The following is a 19,512-nucleotide window of genomic DNA, read 5'->3' on the forward strand; positions in this document are numbered from 1 at the left end:
ACAAATGTAACCCTTAGAGGACCCCATCTGACAAAACTTGTGTATAATCTTTTGTAAGTAAATCAATAACCAGGATATGTGATTTATGTTTAAAAATAGCAAAGGGTATTTCCACAATGTGATCGATGTTTAAAAATAGCAAAGGGTATTTCCATAAATGAATGGTTTTCCTATGAAAGCACAATTGGTTTTGTTTCTTATGTCTACAAAATATTTAGAAATAGAAAATGAAATAGGATAAAGGTTTGTAGCATTACCACTTTTCTTAGTTTTTCCCAAATGAAAGTTTTTTAAAATGTTAAATGATTGCATCTTATTTAAATTGAAAGTAGAAATTATCAAATCTTATTTAAAATAGAAGTACAAAATGTACAACGACATTACCTAACAAAATCAATCAGTCTATACAAAAACATCATCTGTTCCTGCTTTTGAAAATGAACCCATGTATTTAGAAACAAGAATGTTTCCACAGTACAGAGATGCCCCACTAACACTATCATTTTCTATGTTCAGTGGACCTTGAAAATGGGGTAAAAACTCTAATTTGGCATTACAAGATCAAACTATAGGGAACAAGTGTACTAAGTTTCAAGTTGAATAAACTTCAACTTCATCAAAAACTACCTTGACCAAAAACTTTAACCTAAATCGAGACAGACCGATGGACGGACAACCGGACCAAAGAAGGAACGGACAAACAGACACACAGACCAGAAGACATAATGCCCCTCTACTTACACAGGTGAAATTTGCTCAGATGAATTTCACATGAATCTCACATGAAATTTACATGAAAAATTTCACGCGAGATTCACCTCAATCAAGCTTATACATGAAACTCACATGAAAATTTTCATGTGAATTTCACGTGAATTGAGTATCACGTGAATCTGATGTGAAATTTTTCACATGAATTTTACGCGAAATTTACAACAACAAAAATTGATATTTTTCATGATTTTAATTAAATTTGAAAATTTAGATGTTATCTGAAATACTCTATTTTAAAAATTAACATGAATTTCACATGAAATTTTTTTATGTGATTTTCATTTCACGTATAAGCTCGTTTGAGGTGAAATTTACATGAATTTATATTCACGTGAAATTGATGTGAGTGAAATTTGCCTGTTTAAGTGCACCAATGAAGGATTTGCAGGCACACCAGCAGCTGCCCTTAGTCATGCACTAATATTGTTTTAAAAGTACAGGTACAGAAGGTAAAACATCAATTACAGGTGCAAAGCCGAAATGGCGCCAAATCAATCAAAAAAGAACAGCTGTTTTAAATTACAGGTAAAACTAAGGATTATATCAATGATGTTTAAATAAAAAAAATTCCAGAAACAACAAAAAAAATTAAAAAAAAAAAGTGTTGCTAAACTTTTTTGGCTCAGTATATATATATAAACCTTAGATACAAGTTTTATAAAAATCTGGCAAGAATGTTCACTTGAGAGCCCTGATATGACTGGACGGGTTGACAGGCAACCACCTGGTATATGTATGTCCTATGCAAAGTATTGGGCAGGAGACAATTAGAGATAAGGAACAATTTTGGGACATATATTTCTGAGTCAAACAAGTTAAATATAAAGTTAATGTGGTAATATTTAGTACCTGAATAGCTTAAACAATTTATTATTCAATTTCTTTAATGCTGTTCACAGAATGGATAGAGAAGACAAGAGAAGGTACCTTGTTGTTGGTTCTGTGATACTAGAAATTGTTTCTCCACTACTGAGAAAGAAGCTAGAAGACTGCTACACAAGTAAAGGATTTGGCTGTTTGCAAGATTTTATCAATAGTCTTCCTGTCAAGCACATCCTATTTCATTTGCGTCACAAAAATAGCAAATGTTGTGTGGACACTGCTAATTGTGTAAACAAGCAATCCCTTCCTCTTAACTATAGCCAGTGGAATCGTATGTACACTGCAGGGTCAAAGAAACATAACTGTCATTGCAAATATACATCCAAGCCTATTCCCTTGAATGATCTTGACCTCACTTTGTTAAGTTTGATTTTACTGAACTGCTGCAGCCTGTCACTAAATGAAGAAACGTTGATTTCTGACCTCCGAGAATTCAAGAACAACTATCTCAGCCACAACACAGATGGTGCCATAACTGAGACAGAATATAACACACTCTGGACAGACTTGACAAAACATGTTCTACAACTGGACCCAAGTAAACAAAATAACCTTGTTATTATACAAAACAGACCCTTGGATGAGTCCCTTTGTCAATATTATGTAACCTGTCTTCTAGATGTTCATGTCATACTTGAAAAGGTATGTACCTCAAGTCAGTATAGTTGCTAGTACCTTAAACCATTCAATTTTCAAAAGCAATTGATTTCTTGACAGAAATGAAATCCCTTCATAGTTTGTTAGAAATGTCAAAACACGTAATAAAGTACATGTATCAGCGAAAATAATTTGGTTTACAGTACATAAATTCACAATGCATTGGATTAAGTAGTAAATTTCAAGATTAAAAGCAAATAAATTTGTAATTAATTCAAATAAATGCACGGATGCATCATGTAAATTTGAAAAATATGGATTTGTTAGAAATTTAAAATCAACTTTTGTAATTGTAAAACTAGTTACAGAATGGAAATTTTCAACTCTCAATAATTACCACACTAAGAACGTTTCTGTCACATGTTTTGTTGAACTGATTGTGTGGTTCACAAGGAGTAAAGAAAAATATGAAAAGTTAACATATGATAGAAAAGAAAGGATATTGGGTATCAATTCATGACATAAAATCAGTATGTGCATGCACAGCAACAAATCACATAAAGAAAAGAAACAGCTAATCTATTGCTATTCTTCATCAAGAGGTCATAGGGAGGCCTTCAACACAGAGACAACAAACTCTGTGGTTGGATGACAAAAGTTATAAGTATTGACACAAGATAACTTTGTGATTTGGCACCAAAAATAAATGCAATTGAAGAAAGAGGATGCTATGTGTAAAATGACGATTAAAAGCTACAATGTTTTCTTATTTAAGATTGATACAAAAATAGATGCAACATCTGCAGAAATACAGACAACTATTGGCAATGGTAATACTGAAGTAATGGAAACTATTGGCACAAAAACTGCTGAACTACTGGCTACAATGGGTATCAACAATGATGTGTTGATGGCTAAAATAGAGGTAGGATTCTGTTTTGTTAAGGCTCCTGGATTAGTGGCTAAGTGGAGCAAGAAGTGCATCTACAGAGATCACTAGATCAAATCTCAGTGGCAATGTGTATTATACTCCACATTCAATTGTTCAGATAGATAATTTTTCTTGCCTAATGTTTTGGTTCTTTGTCATGTTTGTGGGATTATTTCTTTGATATCAAATTCCAAGTTGATTTGAATAAGTTATAGAAATTTCTAAAGATAACTAACTGAATTTTGTTTAAACTAGCAATTTGAACTCTTCATGCTCTTTTTCCCTATATATTAATGAAATCCTTAAAGTCATCATGGTCATATTAAAGAAACCTCAAGTTACAATAAATAATGCATATGTTTTTTATAACTCAATGGATAGTTTCAATTATAAAACTTAGGTACATATACTTTTTTCTGAAGAAAATTCTTTAATTTGTTCATATTCTTTATTTTAATTTCTTCCTTCCAAGAAGACCCTGACATATTGTCTGTATGCAAAGTGACCTCAGTGTGACCCTTCCATCAAAATCCAGTGATTGCAATACGCATGGATGTCCTTAAAATAAACTATAATTATCTGATTGTACATGTTAAACACGTGCTCAATATCCATGCTTTTTGTTGATTGTTGACAAACAGGTGACAATCATTAAACTTCGGCTTCAAAACACAAACTTTAATTACCTGCCATATTTTCACAACAACACTGACCGATTGAAAAAAAAATTGACGATTATACAAAATTTATGCGAAAAAAATGATAAAATCGTGCAAAGAAGACCAAGTTTATGATGTTTGTATGCATTGGTTCAAGAATTGGAATAACATTATTTTTCACCAGTCTCTCGTTTCTTATGACTTTAAATTTGACTGCAGTAAATCAAAAACTAAATACCTAGCATTTCAATGGTCAATAAAGAATCAAAATAGCTGTTGCTAGAGCTTTATCAAAATTTAAGTTGATTCGGAAGAAATTTCTTAAAGTGACTATCTGATTGGAGTCTGAACTGAAAATAAAAGATTAATTTACATAATAATTAAATCCTTAAATTTGACGGCAATAAACTAAACTACCATATAACCTGGCATTTTGTAAGACCTATATTTATTTGAGATAGCTGTAGAGTTTTATCAAAACCCAAGATAGCTTGGAATTATAGAAATCTTTTAAGTTGACAATCTAAATTAAGTCAAAACTGAAAATTCAAGTCTATTTTACTTGAAAATACTGGTCGAAATGGTCAAGCATTGGTCAATACCATATTCAGACTAAGATTATCAAGTACTCAATCAGTCTTATTTAGTAAAGTCTAGACCAAATTCAAATATATCTAAGTACTGACAAGATTATTTATGTTAAGTCTTTTTAAATAAAATATGTGCTCAACATTACGTTCAGTGTCACCTGAGAGGTGTGCGACATATGTTTTTGTTGGATAAATTAATCAACAGACAGTCAGAGTCTACCGTCACAGACAAACTGTTGGACAAGTCCTTGAATTCAATATTGAATCAAAGAGATAGGAGCATTATAAATAAACTAAACTTCTTTTCTGTTTTCAGGAGGTATTACAGAATAAGATCTGTCAGAGATGTAAAAGAAACATTAAAAAACAAGGTAAGGGAGACAATAATTACAAGTTATCTGCTTTCCACGCTACATGTAGTTAGACCTTAACGTTGAACACTGAAGAGAACAAAAATATGTACAGTTTTAAGATGGTACTATAGTTTCTTTGAAAGATTGATTATTGCTTGCTTAAGAGCATACAATACAGGGGAGATAATGATGTTGGTAATTTAAAATGATATTTTCGTGACGTCAAACTGTGACATATCTTTTTTTTAAATCAAACTGATTTAACTGGAAAACAAGTTCATGGACCCCTCTTTTTTCAAAATAGCATTTGGTTTGACTAAGTATGAAGGTTATTTGTACCAACATCCGCGAAAAATATCTATAATGCAATTTTTAAAATAATGATAAATATACAGCAAAACATTGAAGGGTTCTTAAATCATGAACATTTGATAAATGCATTAATTCTAACAAAAAAAAAGCATATATCTATAGGATATTTATATAAAACAGAACTCATTAAACAAAAAACAGCTTGTGTTTATCTTTGAAAACCAAAAGTTATGTACTTTTGTTGAAAGGAAAAATACGTCCACAAATCTGTATTTTAAGTAAATATCTAAAATTTCCACCTCATTTTACTCACACATGAAGGTATATTTTTTATAACATATTTGATTAATTCATGTAAAAAATAGCTTATATGCAAATTTACATCAAAATTTCATTATGGGATCAAAACTGTATTGGATGTCCTTAATGTCCACTGGCCATTGAAATTTAGAGTTTCAGTCAGTTGATATATCAAAGTCAAAATGAACAAACCACAAACAAAGGTAAAATAAATAAAACCTAATGTGTCCCCTTGAATACAGATTAACCCATATTTATATTGTAAATACAAGTACAGGTATCTTTTAAGTAATGACAACTACCTCAGTCTTGTGATATCTAAGTTTTGAGCAATTAATGCAGCAAATAAGTTATAAAGGCTCTATTCTCTTAAAGGTAGATTTTTTTTTCACCTTACAAAGGGTTATTTAGATATTTTTAACATTATAAAAGGTCAAAGGTCATAAATCCTGAAAATGAATTAAAAAATTAGTCAAATGTAACCTTACCTGTCTAGAATTGAGTATCTTTATATATTAATACAATGCTCAACTTATTAATTTCTTGTTAGGAAATTGTTCTCTTATTTCCATCAAACAAATTTTTATGAGAATATGTCAGTGATTTCAAATCATTCAAACTCATGCAGCGTATGCATTCTCTTTACAATTTCAAATGTACCTGTATACTCAATCGTGTTAAATAAAGGCTTAAAGCAAATAGTGAACAGAAAATATGTTTTATTTCAAATTTCAATATTTGGCGTTTGTATTAGATAAAATACAAAGGTAACAAAGAAACAGGCCGGTAACAACTGTTGCCGGATAGTTTTTCTGCACGAGTAGTCAGGTCAAGGTCCGAGGCGATAACCGAGGACCTTGACCTGACTACAAGTGCAGAAAAACTATTCGGCTGGTTGTTACCGGCCTGTTTCCTTTGTTACTTTTGTTTTTTATCTGACTTGTACGACGTTTCAAGAAAGTTATAATATATTTTGCAAGACTAAACATTTTAGATACTTAGATAGCCATAAAGCAGTAAATGTAAGTTATAGTATAAACATTTTTCATTTCCCTTCAACCGAGATTTTTTTTTAAAGAAAAAAAATCAGGAATCTAATTATTTGATAAAAAAAGAGTCATTTAAAGGAAAAGATGAATGTTGTACACATTTAAGACATTTTAAAGGCAACTTCGTAAAAAAAGTAATACATAAAAGAAATATTTTAGTGGTAAGTAGGATTACGTTTGATTTTTATGGACGAAACGGAAAGCGGGGAAGAAAGGGGGGGGGCTAATTTATTTTAAGATAAACAGGCTGTAATCTTTATTTCTGATGAAAAATGCAGGACATGCCATTCCATCCCCCATCCCCCCTTGAAAAAATACGTTTGTTGCCAAATTCATGAATTTAATATTCAGTGGGGGGGGTCCCGGGGGTTGGAACAACCTTGTTTTGGATGATCAATGCATTTAAATGGACATAAAGTTGGACACCCCCCACCCCCTCCCCCCCATTTTGTCCTGGATTTGGACCTGGATCCGCCACTGATATAAATTCGATAACAATATAAATGTATCAAAAGAATGAATTTCCTACTTCATTAGTAAATGAAATGTTGATGAAAAAATGAATTTCGTCTTAATATTAAATATATTCAGGCATATACTTTTTTTTTTTAAATGCATGCTCGTCTCTAGATCTGCAAGTGTTGATCGGGAATAAACACGTGTTACTATATGATCCAATCGCAGCTTACCGCCCAAAATTGATGACATAAGTTGAATGATTTTCTTCTAGATTTGCTGCTTATTTGTACGTGTATTACATGAACACTTTTTATTTATAGGATCAATCGTGCATTGGTGAGTTGATAGGGATTTTATCTTTTGATAAGATTTGATTTTTATTTATTTATTTCGAGTCTTAATTTTATTGAAATATACACGTCAGTATCATCATTTCTTTACTTTCAGCATTGTCTAAAATACTATTCATATCCATATATTGAAGAAAACGTTTATTGAACGAATATTTTGCTTCATAAAGGGGGCGGTATGTTCTTTTTTTTTTTTTTTAGTACATTAATTAACTGTTTACTTTCAACGCCATCACCCAAATGTTTTTGTTTAAATTAGCACTATTTACGGTATTCGGAAATCAGGGAATCATGCAAAACATTAATTTGTCATCTGCTTGACCATAATAATTTTTTTCTTATAAAATTTGTGATCAAAATACCTTTTTTTAGGAAAAAACCATACCCCCTCCCCCCTTTTGAAGTTAAATGTCTAATCCCTTAGTGTACTGATATGAATAGTATTTTAATGGAAATGATTGAAAATAGATATTGATGCCAACGTTATATTTTGTTCAATAAAAAGACAGGAAATAAGTCAGTGAACCAAAAAATTCAAATCTAATTGAAAGTTAAAGTGCCCATGAACTCACTGATCATGCACGAGTGATTCTATTCATAAAAAGTGTCTGTGTAACTAAAAAGAGTCCGTGTATCGTCTAAAAAGAGTCCGTGTAACACCCGTTAATGTACTGTTTTTCTAAAGCTCTGCGGGGGCAAAGTCGTACAAGTATAGAATATTACACGGTTCAAATTGATTGTTAAGTTTAGGCTTTCATTGCCCTACCCCTTTTTTAAATAATTCTATCCTATATTAAACAACCATTTTAGGGAGTTCGCTTCTCAGTTGCAAAATAATGAACTTTTAAAAAAAAAAATGTTTATATTGATAGGAGATTAATAAAGAAATCAAAAGAGCTGAAAAAATACATAATTTAATGTGCTTGTTTTGAAGATATAATGTTGGCGGTAAAATGTTCTCTCTTGACTTTTCATAGCTTTATCGTTGACAAATTTAAATTCTCAAAAACTATTAATGATTAAAATTAAAATCTTATCAGACTTTTACATATGTCTTTTTCTTATTAAAAAATTTATAAAAAGAAAAAGGGGCCAATAGGCAATTTTTTTAGGCATTCCAATGGATAAAACCACAGGATTTCGAAAATCTGACAAATTCCAAAACATGACATCGAACATCCTGAACTTAATTTGTAGTTTCAACTTTCAATATCCTGCCATTTATCATTTTGAGATTCCCAATCTTATTTTCATATATACATTCATTAAAATATCTATATTCAGTACTTATTTTTGTATTCACTGCCACTGTACAATGCTGTAATAGAATAAATGAGGAAGTCATAGCATACAAATAAATTCAATGTACCGGTAATGTATACAGTGATTTGTATTGAATTGTCAATTCATTTTTCAGACAAAAAGGGAAGAGCTTTACACCCGTACAAACTAGGACATTCTATCTTCACATTAAATCATGAGATAAACCTGACATCAGTAGCTAGTGGTGACTTGGGATATGTAAAAGTAACAGATATGGTGATGATGGATGATGGTAGACTGGTGATATGTGTACCTAAACAGAACAGACTACTGATCTGTAACACAGATGTATCACAGGTAGACAGTATAGATGTACAGGATGGACCATACAGTGTTACAGCAGTCAACAACTCTACAGTAGCTGTTACACTGTTGGGGAGTATGTGTATAGAGATGTATGACATACACAATAAACTCAAACTTAAATCAATATCACCACCTGGAATGTGGTGTTGGAGTGACATTACAACTATAAACAACAAGTTAGTTGTATGTGATGACAAGAGACTACTGATCATAGATTACAAGACAGGAGAGGTGGTGCAGACAATACAGACTGACTGTCAACCTAGCAGGTTACATGGTTCTGGTGACAGAATATTCTACAGTGGCTCTCTCCGCAACAAGCTGTGCTGGTACAGTTATACTGATAACAGACATCACACCCTAACATTACCATCACATCCCTGGAGTATGACTACACTACAAGATGACAGTCTGTGTGTGGTGTGTGTGGATAGATTAGTTCAACATGTGTCATCTGATGGTAAACATTATACTACTGTGAAGACAAATGGATTGAAAGAACAGAAGTGTTGTTTGATGTCATATAATTCAAACCAAAGAAAACTTGCCACACTAGGTGACCAAGAGCATGAAGAGAGAATAATCAAAGTCTTCCAGGAAATAATAAAACTGTGACATAATCTTCTTTATATATATGCATATGTATATGTTTATACCGGTAATATGATACTTCAGAAAAAACAGAATATTTACATTTGATCAATTCATTAAATGCATTAAGTATTCGGTTATAACATTTAATTCACTGTTGTCAACTTGAGATTCTTTTAATCAATTTCTAATTTCTGTATTATTTTATTGTCATGGTTTGCAATTTTAAATGAACCAAAATCAATTTTTATTATACATGATTAACATAATAAAGTTTTCTTGAAATAAGTTCAGTTTAAAGGGCATATCTAATCCAAGCTGTGGTATGATTGCCAATGAGATAATTCATTAACAGCTACCTTGACCAAACACTTTAATCTGAAGTGGGACAGACAGACGAACAAACAGATGTACAGACCAACACATAGATGCACAGACTTAAATACATAATGACCCTAGGTGGGACATGAAAATGAAAGATCAAATATGTAACACAGCAGCAAGTGACAACCACTAAATTGCAGGCTCCTGACTTAGGACGGGCACACACATACAGAATGTAGTTAGTTTTATTAAATATTTATAGTAGCATTAAAGATCATAATTACTACTATATACATGATGTTCGAGCTGCTTTAAATATAACTGTAAAAAGTAGAATCTATTGTTTAAGATGTGACAATTTCTTATCTTTAGTCACAGCTAAACAAACTATGCTATCAAATGCTTACATGGCTTATATTAAGATATTTCCAGGACCTGGCAAAAGTCTTTTGGACTTTGTTCTGATCATTTGTTTTTCTTCCTGCCTGAGATGGGTTTTTTTTCTCACAACATATGGAAAAGACTTTTGGCACATGACAATCTACAGTGATAACTTTTAACCTATGACCAAACGAAACAGAATATTTATCCCTATGGGGATTATTTCCCCTTTATAGCAGATTTGTTTTATGTTGCTTTTTCTCTGGAGCTGTATTAAAAAAAAAAACCAAAATAATTTATAAATCCTAAGAATGTTTAAAAAAAACTTGAATTGAAGCAGTTCTATGTCTTTCCCAGTGATGGCACTTTATTTTAACCCCCACCACCCACAGAAATTAAAATACATCAGAACAACACTCCCTTTAATTTGCATGTTGGTATTTCAAATACAACCACACACTTAATACTAAATAAATGCTTTCCCAAGGGGCCAGGGGCATAGTATTTTCTGCAACAACCCTCAGGATAAAGCTGTTAATTTTGGAGACATATGACCTTGATAAACATGAACTGGAAACAGTCATTTTTTTCCATTTTGTAACAGAATCCTTCACCCTAACAGTTAAATTTCCATAACTCTGAACGAAAAAATCATTTTTTTTTTAAATCAAAAGGAAACTGTCTTTCAAAAATTAAAACATGCTTATGTTGTCTTGAAATTTCATGGTAATTGGTCAAAGCATATTTGAGTTGTCTAACAAAGTATTGAAGGACATGCAAATGAATGGACAGACTACAGTATAATGTCTTGTCTAAGATGGCTGTATTACATACAGTACTCTTCAAAAATATCGATTCGATAACTTTTTTCTCCGATTTCCGTGTTTCTCGGAATCACACCGAGTACCGCGGATTTCACTCCTAAAATCCTCCAAAGATTCTCTCCCAACACCGCGTGGCTGTTAATTGGTTTATTGCCCATCGGATGTACTTCAAATTAACGACGCGTGACAACATAATTGGATTACCCAGATAATTTACCTTTGAACATTTAATCGATCTTGGTTGCACAGACGGTATTATAAATTGAACAAATGTTTTCCTTTCTTTGACAGATAAAGATGTGACAATATCATTTAGAATAAGATAATTATTATCCTTTATATTTGTGTCTTATGCCGTTATCTTTAAAATAGAACGTACATACGAAAAAGTATGAAGAAAATTTTTATTTTGTGTTTCTATTACAGTCCGGTCAGGTCATACATTGTGTAACTGTGTTCTTTCAGCAAGGACGATTTTGCCACAATTAGTTTCTTTTATAACTTATTCAATAAGCAATATCAGCGCATTAATTGTTCATTATTAAAAAATCAACTGGCTAATAAAATCATGTCGTTTTTTCGGTAACCCGATTCATCGGATCATCAAGTAAACTTAATTTATTGAGCAATGTAAAATATGATGTTTCACCACCTCGGTACATTTATACAGACTTGAATAATTCAAATTACGAACAGAAACTGTTAAATGACAACTCTGTTGACAAAGGAAATAATTTCAAGTGATATTGATAGTGCTCGTCATTTTCACATTTTACGGAACGGTTTTCAAATTGACGAAAGTATTTATATCAATTTCGTCATTTGAATTTGGAAAGTGAAAAATATTTTCACATTAATTATATAATAAATGTACTATAATTCTACCGGTGTTTGACAAGTTTATGACGCTCAATCATTTTACGTTTACAAAAGATGTTAAAAGTTGTGATGATAAGTAATCCGCTTGTCGCTATCCGATAGGTCACTAATCCTTTAATTATTAATAAAATTTATCAAACCTCATAATTGCCCATCATAATATTCTATTTTAGTTAAATCAGTCATCATTTTATTTTCAAAATTTCCCAACCGCCTACAATTGGCATTTCTTTATCGTATTATCATGATTATTGTCATTTGAATACAATCAATCACCCCGGACAATTTCCATCATAATTTCAATTAATACATCACCAACTGTAAATCTATATTATTGACCATGGACATATAACTATAAATGTACTTTCTTTTTTGAAAGATAAAACATTAAAATTCAAAAAGTTAAAAATGTGTTCACGTTTATTCGGATAAGAATTATATTTTCCCGATAAATCAATTGTAAAAGGACCTTCTGGAGCCTCAATACGATTGCACAAAAATGTCGTTCTGCAACTTTGGACTTTCCCACGGTCGGCCAGAAAGGTCACCTGAGTTTACTAGTACGCGATATTTTTTCCCGCCCTTTAAAAAACTCGTGCTGTGAATAACATTGATGTTAACTATTTTTAGCATTTAACATTGTTAAGTCAAGTTCAAGTTCAACCCAAACTGTTGATAACTGAGATGTGTATCGTGGAATTGTCTTCGCACGGCAAATAATTGTTTTTAAAATCTTTTGTTGAAAATACACAATTTTACATTCATTGTGCGAAAGTTAATATTAAACAAAGTTGAATTAATGCAGCTGGAAGTATTCCTGTTGTAACGGAAATGTATTATTATTCTGCTGTACTGCCAACAAATCGTAAAACGAAAATGCCGTAATTGTTAAGCATAACGAATGGTGAATAATATTTTCCTTTTTACTTGAATATACAAAACTTTCAAACACGTAATTTTATTTAACTGCTCAAATTATTTTAGCGAAAGTTTCCGGTTATTTTTACACAAGTATGCTCATTTCGTCAATAAAATATTAATTTACTGGTGAAGACATCGAGGTCAAAATTAAGTAGTTTTCATTTTTTATAAAACTTGAATACAATTGAAAGAATTAACAACAACATTTTGCTTTTAAATCTTTTATTCATTCCAGCAATTAGATAATCGTAAAAAGAAAATGCCGTAGATTTACACAATTATTACGGGGCAATTATTTTGTCTAATGAATGGTGAATAAATTTTCCTTTTTACTTGCATATATAAAACTTTTAGACTTATAATTTTTAAATAAAGACTTTAACTTTGAAGTAGAATATTTTGTTTTTCACATATTCCGCTATATTTTATAATCTTTTTTTTTTTTTTAAAGCAAGTACATAAAGGTTAAGATATTTTTAGATGGGCTAACAAAAAATACGAAAATATTTTGACTTTAGTTTTTATTACCACAAATGAAATTTAATTAGTATTAAAGACATTTAAAATTATACACCTGTTTGACACTTAAACTGGTACAGTAGACCGGAAATATAATTCTTTATTACTTCAACCTTTACCTGTCAGGTAATCCAATTACCCATTCAGTCTTGTGCCGGTATAGATCAAAGTAGGATAAGGGCAATTAATTCCTCGGTGTAGAGAGTGAGCTCGTTATCACAATAAACATTTACCTGATTTTGGGAGAGATTACTCCCAAATTCCTCCCAACATTTTGGGAGGAATATCGGAGTTTTTCGGAGTGGCTCCGACATTTTCCTCGGTGTAGGGTGTGGGAGAGTTGGTACTCTTGAAGGGTACTGTAAGAAAATGTTGGTTAATTTCCAAATGAGACAACTATCTATGATCCATTTGGTAGATAGTTGTCATTTATTATTATGATATGACTGTAAGCACCGTAAGATAACTATATGGCCTTCAACAACTCTTACTTGTTACATAATTATATTCTTGATCATGTTGATACACCTACCTGAAACAGATTTAGAGTCTGATTCATACCAGCTACCAGCATCACTTGTGAGTTTGGATGAAACTCGACAGAATTTAGTTTACACTGAAAAATAAAGTTAATTTAAAATAATTTCCAAAGCTTGATTTTTTCCGACCTTCTTAGTAATATAAGGGTGTAATTACCAGCTCCAGACTTAATTGAAGTTTAATTGAAGTCTGGAGCTGGCATGTCAGTTAACTGCTAGTAGTCTGATGTTATTTATGTATTATTGTCATTTTGTTTATTTTCTTTGGTTGCATCTTCTGACATCAGACTCGGACTTCTCTTGAACTGAATTTTAATGTGCGTATTGTTATGCGTTTACTTTTCTGCATTGGCTAGAGGTATAGGGGGAGGGTTGAGATCTCACAAACATGTTTAACCCCGCCGCATTTTTGTGCCTGTCCCAAGTCAGGAGCCTCTGGCCTTTGTTAGTCTTGTATTAATTTAACTTTTAGTTTCTTGTGTACAATTTGGAGTTTAGTATGGCGTTCATTATCACTGAACTAGTATATATTTGTTAAGGGGCCAGCTGAAGGACGCCTCCGGGTGCGGGAATTTCTCGTTGCATTGAAGACCTGTTGGTGACCTTCTGCTGTTGTCTGCTCTATGGTCGGGTTGTTGTCTCTTTGGCACATTCCCCATTTCCATTCTCAATTTTATCATGATCTCCAATGATCCATTTCAATAAAATTCAAAAGGGGACAAGTATTACGGTATTTGAGTATTGAAATTGACTACTTTCAAATGTCCTTCAAATGATATCTTTTATTAGATTATTTTCATAAATGTATTATTGTAGTAATAAACCGTTATTGGCCTTCTTTAGTTTTGTTTATTTGCCTTCTTAAAACTACATGGAAGTAATAAACTTATATTAAACTGATATAACCGAAAAGAATCATAATCCAGGATTCAAACTTATACATTAGGTGCAATTAGACATCATTCAAAATCTAACAACTTCTACTGTCATTTTCAGAAAAAAAGAGTCCACTTCATAAAATTCAATGAAAATTTGACAAGGTTATTGATGTCTAAAAAACTTCAAACCCAGACTGTATCATAAACAAGAGTGCACACGCTGAAATGTCTCGCCTTCTATACTAATCATTTATATTATGTTGATAGTCGTAAGTATAAAGCTAAGCTTTATTACAACTGTCACATAAACTTAACATTAACCAAGATAACTAAACAAAGACCAATGAACCTTGAAAATGATGTCAAGGTCAGATGAACCATGCCAGGCAGACATGTACAGCTAACAATGCTTCTATACAACATATATAGTTGACCTATTACTTATAGTTTAAGAAAAATAGACCAAAACACAAAAACTTAACACTGTACAATGAACCGTGAAAATGAGGTCACGGTCAAATAAAAGCTGCGTGACTGACAAAGATCATAAAATATTCCCATACACCAAATATAGTTGACCTATGGCATATAGTATTAGATAAAAAGACAAAAACTCAAAAACTTAACTTTGACCAATGAACCATGAAAATGAGGTCAAGGTCACATGACATCTGCCGCTAGACATGTACACCTTACAATCATTCCATACAACAAATATAGTAGACCTATTGCATAAAGTATGAGAAAAACAGACCAAAACACAAAAATTTAACTATAACCACTGAACCATGAAAATGAGGTCAAGGTCAGATGACACCTGCCAGTTGGACATGTACACCTTACAGTCCTTCCATACACCAAATATACTAGCCCTATTGCTTATAGCATCTGAGATATGGACTTGACCACCAAAACTTAACCTTGATCACTGATCCTTGAAATGAGGTCGAGGTCAAGTAAAACTGTCTGACAGACATGAGGATCTTGCAAGGTACGCACATATCAAATATAGTTATCCTATTACTTATAATAAGAGAGAATTCAACATTACAAAAAATCTGAACTTTTTTTTCAAGTGGTCACTGAACCATGAAAATGAGGTCAAGGACATTGAACATGTGACTGACGGAAACTTTGTAACATGAGGCATCTATATACAAATTATGAAGCATCCAGGTCTTCCACCTTCTAAAATATAAAGCTTTTAAGAAGTGAGCTAACGCCGCCCCTGCCGCCGGATCACTATCCCTATGTCGAGCTTTCTGCAACAAAAGTTGCAGGCTCGACAAAAAAGCAGGTTGAGATAAAAATCAACCCAAAGAAAACATGTTTATCTGTGATTAAGAAATTTAAGGTTGATACGAAATATCAGGAAGCCCTAATTGTCGTTCCTGAGAGAACTGTGTTGGGACAGAAGATATTAACCAGGTAATCATCTGTCATCAACACAAGATTCTTATTGCGAACCAAATGAAAGTTTACCGCAGAGTTGTCTGCTCTTGACCAAGGTATTTATTAACTTTTGCAAGTTTACCTGTCCCCTTGAATAAATACAATAGATATTGTTTTCTGTGTAGTTTATTCACTTGGACATTTAGATTTCTTGTAGGAGAAATCTATCACTCATTGATTAATTTGCCTGACCAAAAAAATATCTTCTTTGTTGATTGAAATACATGTATAAACTCACATAAACTGCATGTGATACAGTATTTATTCAATATCAATAATATATTTTCAATCTGTTCAATATAAGCACTGATTTACAGTGATCTGGAAGGATTTTTTCTCTATGGGCCCAGGGCCCCTCAAAATTAAATTCAAGGGGCCAAATTAAAAAATAATGGGCTATTTGAATTGATTACAGTGGAAAAAATAAAAAATTTATATCTCGGCAAAGAAATGGTGGTCCTACTTACCTTTATGATTCTAAATAATATCATGGATATTGTGCCTGTGATTTTGTTATTTCAATTTCAAAGAATGTAAAATAAATTCTTCCAAATCAGACAATATTTAAGATAACCTTTATTTACAATGTTTCTACCCAGGTACTGTTCTTGTTCATGTTCATTATGTTTTTTTTACATTAAATTTGGGTCTTCGTCGATACCATACTTATTACCGACGTTTCTGTCGGGTAATAGCCTCCTTCAACAAACTGAAGATTCTGCTATATATGTTTCTGACGAGTTCCGTTTGCAGGAGAAGACATCCAAGTAAATAAATTGTTGAAGTAAAACCGTGGAACTATTACAGGATGTTTCTGGTATTTCCTCTGCAGTTCTTGTATTATTATTACTTCATCACGATGACATTAATAACAGTAGAGAGTATCATTAATTGATAAAACAAAACAACAATTCGCTGAAGGCATGTTTCACTGTGTTTACAAAATGTCAGAACAAGCCAAAGATCAAAAAGTGACAAGGACAGTTAGTCGCCGTTTATGGAGACAAAAACTATATTCATAAAAAGGCTTTGGGGTTTTTCAATCAAAATAATAGCAAGCTGAACTACTTGAAAGATAATAATTAGAGAAATCTCGTCTGTTCTAGCCAAATTTAACAAATTTAAAGTTGTAAAAAATCATATCATGAATGATGGTAAATTACGTTTTTTGGGTAATCAGTTACACCCAATGGTTCTATTATTTCCATAGGAAAACACCCGAGACGCGCCCCAAAAATATAAAGGTGCTCCTATTATTTGGAGGAACATTACACAATTGTGTACACACACATGGCAGCACGGAACACGATCGGAAATCCATTTGATATTATCTAAATGTATCGAAACGAAGTGAAAATATCGTGCGCCACGTGGGCGCTTACACAAGTCAATCTATGCACCATTTCTGGTTGATATGCGCTATAGACGCAGGGCTCAAGTCCTTCCTGATCACTGGATTTAATTATAAAAAGTTTATTTCTGATTTTTTTTAACTACTGCATGCATTTATGTTTCACAAAATTTGCATGTTTTTTGTGATTGTTCAGTTATAAAGAATACATTTTATGAAGACCTTTATTTAAACATTATCATTTCAAGTTTTTATTTATGAACACCCTTAAAAAAACAAATTTTAATAGGTAAAATGTTGAAATTTGATCAGAAATCAACTTTCAATTTCTAAATAAGTGTTTACATCAAACAAATTGAAAATGTGTTATTGATTGAATAAATACAACATAACATGCAGTTTTATAAGGCCTAAATTAAAATATTGTTTGTTTGCCCTTTTCCGACCCTATGTTTTGAAACAGGGTAGGTAGGTAGGTAAAATATTTTATTTTTTTCCCAAAAAAAATAATTTGGCTCAGTATATTTTTTGTCATGGGTAGGCAGGTAGGTATAATATTTTATTTTATATTGCAAAAAAAACATGAAACCCTGACGGGTTAAAATGCAAACATAGTACATTGTATACACAAGTGACAAGAAACATAATATACAAAATCTGCATAATGTCATTTTTGTCTGTTTTGCTTTTTGCTAATAAGTTGATGGGACTAGTAGTATAATAGTCCCAGGAAGTTTTGAAAAAAAAAATATCATGTAGAATGTGAAGTTAATTCATATGCAAGACTACTTTGTTTTCAAATATCAAAATATAGAGCTGTGCCGCATATTTTCAACGTGTATATGCCTGGAACTTTGAAGAGTTTTAACTTGCACTAATATTCTGTACTACGTACCTTGTACGCTGACCTCTACCTAAAGGTTTTCTGTATATTATAAGCGATTACTTTGTCCTGGTAAAATATGTCCGGGCAGAGATACATTACTAGTAGAAAAAGTCCCTAGAGTGTTTAAATTTTCGTGTGTGTCTGGGTTTCCAATAAAAATGCTACAAGACTTGAACTCAATTCTGAATCTGAATAAGTACGTTGCAGGGCCAGTATATATGGCATCAGTGGCAACGGGATAGAGGCGCTGGAAAATTAATCTAACGTTGTGAGAGCAACCGAAGTTTAAAGCTCTCAATTGTCTTAGCACACACGAGATTGTCTGGTAGTCTATTCCATTCGGGTACGTATTCTACATCGCAATTTATTAATGATCTGTTTGGAAAACTTGGGAGCTTTTACTGCCAAATGTTCTCCACTTTACAGGCTTTTGCCACCTTTGGTTCATGTCAGATATAAATAATACAGCAATGCTGGTCGAAGGCATCTTTAACATAATCATCCTGATCTACGGATCACAAAAGGCCATCCCTACTGTACATAGAATACAACGTCCGTTTACAAAAAAGTTTGTACACACGTTGATAATTTTGTATTAAACAAACTTTTTTGTAAGTGAACCCTGCTCTCCAAGTATAAAGATACAGAGTAACTCTACTGTCCTTTGATTTTTTTTTGGCCATAGATCTATGGTCCGCAAATATCAAAAATCATCAAAAGGACCTTAAGAGCTACGTTTTTGCAGCTAACGTCATATCATCATGTTTTCTCAAAGCGTTCAACATCGATTTCAAATAAATGCTTTGAAACTCTATATGCATGTGTTCATGTCAAACGCTCACGAGATACCAAACGGACTAGAACTTATACGGTAAAGATAAAACCCGAGGATTCCGGTAAAAAAAGTTTTGAGCGGGAAATACAAATATAAGATTTTTGGTAGGAACGAAAAGATAAAATAAAATAAAATCTTGCTGGTAAATACAAATAAAAGATTTTCAGGCGGAACGAATTGACAGGGTCGGTCGGGAAAGGGCAAACAAACAATATTTTAATATAAGCCTAATTACTTATTTGTACAT

At 32.2% G+C, this 19,512-nt stretch overlaps 2 protein-coding genes across 2 annotated transcripts in view; one reads left to right on the forward strand and one right to left on the reverse strand.

Moving 5' to 3' along the window:
• The window catches only part of LOC143085110 (U3 small nucleolar RNA-associated protein 18 homolog), a 65,405-nt gene that overhangs the window by 16,148 nt on the left and 29,745 nt on the right, over positions 1–19,512 (reverse strand). Inside the window, exon 6 of the mRNA XM_076261299.1 lies at positions 13,857–13,940. Coding sequence (XP_076117414.1) covers positions 13,857–13,940 — 84 coding nt within the window. The remainder of the gene's footprint in view (positions 1–13,856; positions 13,941–19,512) is intronic.
• Positions 140–9,650, forward strand: LOC143085109 (uncharacterized). Its single transcript, XM_076261298.1, has 5 exons — positions 140–243; positions 1,674–2,298; positions 3,029–3,178; positions 4,750–4,804; positions 8,674–9,650. Exons 2-5 carry the CDS (start codon positions 1,675–1,677, stop codon positions 9,498–9,500), a joined length of 1,656 nt encoding a protein of 551 aa, XP_076117413.1. The 5' UTR covers positions 140–243; position 1,674; the 3' UTR covers positions 9,501–9,650.

This window comes from Mytilus galloprovincialis, chromosome 8 (assembly GCF_965363235.1).
Source record: "Mytilus galloprovincialis chromosome 8, xbMytGall1.hap1.1, whole genome shotgun sequence".
NCBI lineage: Eukaryota > Metazoa > Mollusca > Bivalvia > Mytilida > Mytilidae > Mytilus > Mytilus galloprovincialis.